This window comes from Rosa chinensis, chromosome 5, assembly GCF_002994745.2.
Source record: "Rosa chinensis cultivar Old Blush chromosome 5, RchiOBHm-V2, whole genome shotgun sequence".
Lineage (NCBI taxonomy): Eukaryota > Viridiplantae > Streptophyta > Magnoliopsida > Rosales > Rosaceae > Rosa > Rosa chinensis.
The window spans coordinates 36,828,761-36,837,951 of NC_037092.1; the positions used below are offsets into that span (position 1 = coordinate 36,828,761).

The 9,191-nt window shown below is 44.9% G+C and overlaps 1 protein-coding gene across 1 annotated transcript; it reads left to right on the forward strand.

The window, feature by feature from the left end:
• Nucleotides 1–1,832: 1,832 nt before the first annotated feature.
• LOC112203744 (exopolygalacturonase) lies at nt 1,833–4,061 on the forward strand. Its single transcript, XM_024344667.1, has 3 exons — nt 1,833–1,979; nt 3,156–3,659; nt 3,828–4,061. Exons 1-3 carry the CDS (start codon nt 1,833–1,835, stop codon nt 4,059–4,061), a joined length of 885 nt encoding a protein of 294 aa, XP_024200435.1.
• The last annotated feature ends 5,130 nt before the right edge of the window (nt 4,062–9,191 follow it).

The following is a 9,191-nucleotide window of genomic DNA, read 5'->3' on the forward strand; positions in this document are numbered from 1 at the left end:
CTCGGTTGGTATTGACCATTGGATCGTCTTCAGATACATTGACAACTTAGTAATTAGTGGTGGAGGGACGTTCGATGGCCAAGGAGCCTCTTCTTGGCCCTATAACGACTGTCGCAAAAACCCACAGTGCAAGGCACTGCCTGCGGTAAGTTGTCGTACGTCCTCGCACTTGTTCAATATGTAATTTCTTATCCCTTAATTAGGTCATGCATTAGGAGCACAAATTCGGTAGGGGCTAATAAATTAATGTCAGCAGGGTCAGACTTGAGATTTTGAGGCTTAAGGCTAAAAAATAAAAATGGGCCTACACCTTTTATAGAGAAAAGTAAAAAATAGCAAAACAAATTTACAAAAAAATAAATTAAAAAAATAAATACACAACAGAAAAGGGATTCGAACCTAGGCTAGGGATAATGTAAAAAAAAAGAATGCAGCATGTCAGCTCAGGCCCTGTTTGAGATTGCTTCGCTTTAAAAAAAAAATCAGTTTTTGTTCAAAATTTTAGATTTTATTGTGTTTGGTAAATAAATAAAAAGCAGGTTTAATTGAAAGTTATAGGTCACTGACAACAGATTTTAGAAGCAGCCTAGAGGTTGCTTTGAAAAGCTGCTATGGATCAAAACACACTCTGCAGTTGTTTTATGTACTGACAGCACTTTTAAAAATATTATTTACCAAACACGAACCTGTTTTAATTCACAGCTGATTATTCTCACAACGCAGCAGCAGTAGTTTTTTTTTAAAAGTCACAATAATCTCAAACTAGCCCTGAACCAACCTTATTCCTTTGTAAAAGATTTACATTTTATTTTATTAATATATTTATTAAATACACTCAAAAAAGAAAAATTAGGCCCGATGAGACACTGGGCCTGAGACGGTCGCCTCACGGGTCTCATGTCAAGTATGGGTAATAATGAGGTGCAAATCAGTAGGAGGGTATTTCATCACTCCTCACTGGCTAGCCCTACACAAGATTTGCTCGCATTCGAGATTGGAAAATCAACCCCCACCGCCCAAAAAAAAAAAAAAAACTTATTATTTTGATCTAATTGAAAAATCTAGATTGAATTAGCTTCTTATATTATAAGCATAAAATTGATTGTATGAGAATTCTCTAATTAGCTCATGTTGATTCTTATAATTATATCATAAAAAGAGTATTCATTAGAGAAATTTTAAATACACACCCCAAAATACTTAATACACATCCCTATTATTTAATATTTCAAATCAGATTTTATAGGTAGATTAAATGACCAAAATAGACATCTATGTATAAGAAGAAAAATAATAATAATCATATCTTCCTTATATGATTCTATAATTATAAACACAATACATTTATATACATGCATCCTCATTTAAAACAACAATAAAGCTAGAAACCATCTAATTTATTCTCAAAAAAAAAAAAAAAAACCATCTAATTTAAATTTTCCTTAAATAAATGTAATTAAATAGGGTGAGAAACCATATAATTTAGAATTTCAAAATCAATGGCATTAAATGTTTTTAAAACAAATCGCTTTACTTCCACTTTTAGTCCTTTTTTTTCCATCTAAAAGTTGTGATTAGTCAATTTATTATCTAATATAAAACATCAGAGGTATAAAACTTTGTAATTGTTAATTTGTTAAAACATCAGAGGTATAAAACTTTGTAATTGTTAATTTGTTTGACCATCCAATGACAATTTCTTAGTTCTTCTATTGTAGATAAACTACTGATACAGTTAAATCTTTATTCTAGAACCAATAGAACGCGCCTCACGCGCGAGAGAAAAAAGACAGGAAACCCGAAGGCGTGCTTTCTCTCCCGGCCGAACGCCGATGGCTCCTCCGTCGATGCGCTCCGGTTCGGGAGGGGAGGCTGTGGCTAAGCTGTGGAGGGGTTCCAAGGCTACGGTGTGGCTCTGGGTTGGTGGCCGGGTGGTTGTCGTTCCAGTGTTGGCGGATCGATCTCGATCGGCCTTCTCGGTTTGTGGGTGATGGTAGCGGTTGGTGTAGCGGCGGATCTCGGGGCTCCGGCGGTGTTTCTTAATGTCATCGTCCCGGCTGGTTGGGCTGTGGTTGTCCAAATCTAATTGCGGCGGTGCCGATCCCAGAGGGATCTCATGTCGATCTCGCATTTGGACCTGGGTAGGATTGTCAGCTTGGTGCTGGGCTGTTTGTGGCGTGTCCGGGCGGAGCATCGGCGATGGGTTTCGGCGAGGCGATGTTATGGCGCGTGGCAACGGCGTGATGGCGTTGGGGCTCGGTGGCTGCTGGAGGTTTTGCTTGCTGCGCTTGCCCTCTACTGGGGGTGGTGGTCTTTGGGCTGGGCCTGATTCTTGGGCCTCTCTGATTTTGTTTTTTGTAGTTTGTTTTTGGTGGTTGTTTTGGTAAGAATAAGTCCCTCCTCTTGTGAGCGAGGGTTAGGGTTTTGGTCTGGTCGGCTGGCGGTGCTTTCTGGCTATTAACGTGACGGTGAATCACCCTTACACGTGGTCTGGCTGTTTTGGACACGGTGTCCGAACGGGTGAAAACAGTTCATCGTTTATGTTAATGGCGAGGCTGTACCGCCATAGTTAGGTTTGGTTAAGGGTTAAATTTGGTTAGGGGTTGAGTCTTTTTGGCTCATGTAAGTCACTGGTGGTGATGGTCCCGTAACTTTGGTTTCGTTGATGCTGTAACCTGTATGGTTATTTGGTTATTAATGGAATGCGGTACTTTTCTAAAAAAAAAAAGATAAACTACTGATACAGTTTTGGTTGAATGTTCGACTCAAAATTTTATACTTGATCAATATAGTGTTTGGTGGATGAGAACTCTAATAATACAAAACCTGTTTCTAACACAATTAATTAATATGGTCAATTATAAAACACTAATGTGTTAATATATACTAATCAAATTAAATAGTAGCCTTAATGTAGTTAAATAATAGTGTATTTCATGGTTTTTTAGGTTAAAGATATTTTAGGTAATTTAGGTTGTGTATTTAGTAAAATATTATAATGAGAAATTAAATGGTAGGTGTATTGCGTAAGGAGTGTGTATTAAGTAATGAAGGGTGTGTATTTAAAACTTCTCTATTCATTAACATACTTTGATTAAATATATTGTTTGTTAATTGTTATAAATGTATGCTAATTGTGTTTCCCTTGGTTTCAGTCATTGAGGTTCGACTTTGCCAATAATACAAAGATCGACAACATAACTCTCATCAACAGCAAGAACACCAACATCCACCTTTTCGCAGGTCTTAATGTGATAATCAGCAACATTAACATAAGTGCCCCGGCCGACAGCCCCAACACCGATGGAATCAAAGTCGGTAGTTCAAGCATCGTCCAAATATATGATTCTGTAATATCCACCGGAGATGACTGCATAGCTTTCCTTCCTGAATCAACCAACCTTAACGTTACTAACGTTCACTGCGGGCCTGGCCATGGAATTAGTGTAGGAAGCATTTCCAGTAACTCTATTACTGGCTTGAACGTAAGGAATTGCAGCTTCGTAGGTACTCAGAATGGTGTTAGAATCAAGACGAAGAGTCCCTCTCAACCAGGAACTGTTGCACAAGTTACATTTGAAAACATTGAAATGGATAAGGTCGATAATCCCATCATCATTGATCAACAATATTGCGCTAGTAGTGGTTGTAGTCCACCGGTAAGCAATTAACTGCTCATTTCTTGACTGCAATTACTTAGGAGTGATTTTGGCACTCTACTCCGTGCAAGTGGTAAAATATGTCAAGAATTATAGTACTAAAATCACTCACTTTAATATATGTGACCAACTAATTAATCATGTTCATATCTTTTTCTCTAACTGCAGAAAACTTCGGAGATTCAGATTACTGATGTGAAGTACAATAACATTTGGGGTACTTCAAACACAAAAATTGCAGTTTTACTTAAATGTAGCGAAAATAAACCTTGCCAGAATATCGAGTTGAGGGATATCAACCTAAATTACAGAGGAGGTAATAAACCGGCAAAAGCGTCGTGTTTGAATGCAAAAGGAGCAGCTTACGGCAAACAAAACCCTGCTTCTTGCCTGCAGAGTTAATATTCAGAGTAGTCATGGCCTTCCCAAGTGCAGTAAAATAATTTATTTGATCTTATTATTCATGGCCGGCCTGTAGTCAATTAAGCTGCAATTAATGTAATTATGTTTCAGTTTAATGCCTTTGTCGTTAAGTGTAAGCACAAATATGTGCAAATAAAGTGAATAATCACAAGATCATCATTAAACGTCACAATTTTTTTTTTTTTACCACGAATTAAACGTCACTCTTTCTTCCTGTGGATTTGCCTCAAAACAACATAGAACAAGCTCGTTAGGAAGAGAGAGAGATGGAATGTGATAAAGTAATCTGATGTTCACATTCAAAATCAATTGGCAATAGATAATCCCCATAATTCCACGTGAAATCTATACTCTCAATACTCCCCTTAAGCCATACATGTGTACAAACTATATTGAGTGACGAGGAGCCCATGTGGCCACAAGGCATACACACATAGGATAACCCGCTCTAATACCATGATAAAGTAATTTGGGGTTCATATACAAAACCAATTGGCAACGGATGGAGTGGTCCAAAACCTCTTATAAATCCATAAGAGCATATGCACCAACCAACTAGTTGGGTGACTGAGACGGATTCGGCAATGCACCGCCAATTAATTTCCTGACCAATTGGTGGGACCCGCGTGGGGACCACCTGCCTAGGCAGTTCAATGACTAGCCCAGTTTGACATTGCTTTTGAAACATGCTTTTGGTCCAAAAGCACTTATGGAGAGAACTGATGCTGTTTGGTAAACCTCAAAATTTGTGCTTTTGAGTGGAAGCGCTTCTTGCCGCAGCAGAAAATCAAAAGCAGCTCGGAGTAGCTTCTCGTTTTTGCTTTTGCGGAAACCAAATGAAGGAAGCGGAAGATTAAATGAAACTTTACAAACTATCGAAATTATCCTTCATGTTATCAAAAATTTACATCAAATGTCCAATCTAAAATTGATACCTATTCTTCTTCTCATTTCAGCAGGGCTGCGCTATTGCTGATTCAAGCCTTCAACAAAACCAACCAAAGTAGCAGCCTCTTGTTCTTAATCAACCAAGACGACCCAATCTCTTCCAACTTCACAAAACTTGGAATTTAAACACAACCAAACATCGATGACTATTAATTAATACACATGCATTAAGATCGAATTGGAATTGAAATTGAAATTGGCCGACAACCTCAAATACCAACTTCTCCAAACATGAATTGAAATTGAAATCCCATTATACCAAGACGTAGAGTTGGACATCAGAGAAAGATCGGCGACGATGACGCCAATCTTCAACCACTTGCGCGACTCCGGGAAGTGGCTGGATGGCGTATAAATCTTCGGGGTTACACTCGCGAGTTGATGGGTTGATTGATATGTGCTCTTCTAGACAACAAGACAAAAATGATGCTTGGTTGTGGTTAAATTCCAGGTTAAATGATGCTGGGTTCTCCTCGGATGACAAAATGCACCGCCTAATTTTTCATTATAATTCCAGTATTTTGTTTCTCATAGACGACAAGACAAAAATGATGCATTGAAATGGTTACATAAAAGAGAGAGTAAAATCATTGATTTTGTACATACCTCCAACAATATGGAGTATTTACTACATCACCAAGCATAAGTAACACCTACTTTGGGACATCCACAAGACATGGCAAGGCCCAACCGAGACATGCATCGTGTAGCCCTATGTTCAGGCTACGCGGCGGTATCCGGAAGTCTCAAATCCGCCACCGGGAAGCCACCTTTCCGCCCTTGCCAAGATGCCCCCATAACATAGCTTTCTACATGTTAAATAGACTAGAATAGTAACTTTGCTTGTCCCACATCGAAGAACAAGTAAATGAGAAGCATTCCTTCATCTATAAAAGGAATGCCTCCTCCCACAATTCAACGGACTCCATTACACACTTTGTAATGCGCTTGGGCCGCAAGGCTCGACACACTAGTTAAACATTCAAGTGGACGTAGTCTCCCGCTAAGGTGGGAGGCGAACCACTATACACCTTGTGTCACTCTCTCTCTCTATCTCTTACTTATCGTTAATTAGATCCCCAACGGATCCAAGCATTAACATTGGCGCCGTCTGTGGGAAGCCAACACAAAGGCTTCGTCACGCACCATGAACTTCGGTAAACATCAAATTAGAGCTTGGTCAACGCCCGGCGGGGTCGGTCAACGCCCAACTCACAAAAGTCAACGCCGAACAAGGCTTAGTCAACGCTGATCAAACACCGGTCAACGCCGACCAACTCTAGTCAACATCAGCCAACAGAACAATATGTCCAGCGGCGACATTTTCCGCTAGCGGGTCCGGCGGCGACATTTTCCTCTAAGCGAGTCCGGCGGTGACATCTTCCGCCAGCATGTCCCGCGGCGACATTTTCCGCTAGCGGGTCCGGTGGCGACATTTTCCGCTAAGCGAGTCCGGCGGTGACATCTTCCGCCAGCATGTCCCGCGGCGACATTTTCCGCTAGCGGGTCCGGCGGCGACATTTTCCGCTAGCGGGTCCGACGGAGACATTTTCCGCTAAGCGAGTCCGGCGGTGACATCTTCCGCCAGCATGTCCCGCGGCGACATTTTCCGCTAGCGGGTCCGACGGCGACATTTTCCGCTAAGCGAGTCCGGCGGTGACATCTTCCGCCAGCATGTCCAGCGGCGACATTTTCCGCTAGTGTGTCCGGCGGCGACATTTTCCGCTAAGCAGGTCCAGTGGCGACATCTTCCGCCAGCGTGTCCGCGGCGACATATTCCTCCAGCGAGGCTAGCATGTCCGGTGGCGACATTTTCCGCTAGCGGGTCCGGCGGCGACATTTTCCGCTAAGCGAGTCCGGCGGTGACATCTTCCGCCAGCATGTCCCGCGGCGACATTTTCCGCTAGCGGGTCCGACGGCGACATTTTCCGCTAAGCAGGTCTAGTGGCGACATCTTCCGCCAGCGTGTCCGCGGCGACATATTCCTCCAGCGAGGCTAGCATGTCCAGAGGCGACATTTTCCGCTAGCGGGTCCGGCGGCGACATTTTCCGCTAAGCGAGTCCGGCGGTGACATCTTCCGCCAGCATGTCCCGCGGCGACATTTTCCGCTAGCGGGTCCGACGGCGACATTTTCCGCTAAGCGAGTCCGGCGGTGACATCTTCCGCCAGCATGTCCAGCGGCGACATTTTCCGCTAGCGGGTCCGGCGGCGACATTTTCCGCTAAGCGAGTCCGGCGGTGACATCTTCCGCCAGCATGTCCAGCGGCGACATTTTCCGCTAGCGGGTCCGGCGGCGACATTTTCCGCTAAGCGAGTCCGGCGGTGACATCTTCCGCCAGCATGTCCCGAGGCGACATTTTCCGCTAGCGGGTCCGACGGCGACATTTTCCGCTAAGCGAGTCCGGCGGTGACATCTTCCGCTAAGCAGGTCCAGTGGCGACATCTTCCGCCAGCGTGTCCGCGGCGACATATTCCTCCAGCGAGGCGAGCATGTCCGGCGGCGACATTTTCCGCTAAGAGAGTCCGGCGGTGACATCTTCCGCCAACATGTCCAGCGGCGACATTTTCCGCTAGTGGGTCCGGCGGCGACATTTTCCGCTAAGCGAGTCCGGCGGTGACATCTTCCGCCAGCATGTCCAGCGGCGACATTTTCCGCTAGTGTGTCCGGCGGCGACATTTTCCGCTAAGCAGGTCCAGCGGCGACATCTTCCTCCAGCGTGTCCGGCGGCGACATATTCCTCTGCTAGCGAGGCTAGGACAACTCCAACATATTTGGGCACTTAATCAATTCCAACTCCAACTCGCTCCAAATTGGCATAAGATAAGTAACTATATCTTCCTTTACGCTCTTTCAATTTGTGCTAGTGTCATGCCAATGCCATGCTTTTACTACTTTAAGCATGCCTACAAATATATCACACTTGATATGTTTTTACATGCTTCCATAAACTTTTAAGCATGCCTACAACATTTCGTAGATTTGTCAACACTTTCTAGATCTCACATACTAGATATGCCATGCTTCACATACCGATCTCAACGATCTCTAAGCATTCCTACAAAAATACAAAATGATATTAGCATCCACATTACAAGTACATGCTATACACATATGCCATGCTCCTATTTAATTGCAAAATTAAATAAGTATGGGACACTCAAACAAAATTTTATTACTTGCTCTATGTGTTTATCATTTTTTTTTAAACCAAACCGCCAGGCGGTAAGGCAACGCCTCATCATGACAATGACCGCTACGCGGCATTGCAGTCAAGTTTCTCTTTCGAGAAAACAGCTAGGGACTAGTTAACACAGCCCACGGCAGCCATTGATCCGGCAGTTAACCCGGACGCTTGGGTATCCAAGATTGGGCTCGCTACCCAACACCCTCTGCTCCGCGCAGCTCCCCTCATCAAACAATTTTCCGACCATACGGAGGTCTATAGCCAGGAGTGGGGGACTCCCTGGCGGGCCTAGCAGGGGCCCACCCGAAAGGGCAAAAGCGTTCGCTCCAACCAATTCTAGATGGACGACGCACTCGCACTAATTATGCCTGATATACGGCACAAAGCTACGCTTTGGTATCAACCCGCAAGAACACCCTCCTTGACTGGGGACTTCGGGGACTTATACATACAGCCCAGCATAATTAGCAACGGCAACGCTCATGCCTCAGGGCATCACCGTCGAGCTACCCGTTAATGCCTTCGCGGCACCCCGAGCTTCCCGCTCATGCCTTCCCGGCAACCCACGAGCTTCCCGCTCGTGCCTCAGCGGCACCGCCGAGCTTCACGCTCACGCCTTCGCGGCAACCCTTGAGCTTCCGCTCACGAGCTTCCCGCTCATGCCTTCCCGGCACCCCGAGCTTCCGCTCATGCCTTCCCGGCACCCACGAGCTTCACGCTCACGCCTTCCCGGCACCTTGAGCTTCCGCTCACGAGCTTTCCGCTCATGCCTTCGCGGCACCCACGAGCTTCCGCTCATGCCTTCCCGGCAACCCTTGAGCTTCCGCTCACGAGCTTCCCGCTCATGCCTTCGCGGCACCCCGAGCTTCCGCTCATGCCTTCCCGGCAACCCTTGAGCTTCCGCTCACGAGCTTCCCGCTCATGCCTTCCCGGCACCCCGAGCTTCCGCTCATGCCTTCGCGGCACCCCGAGCTT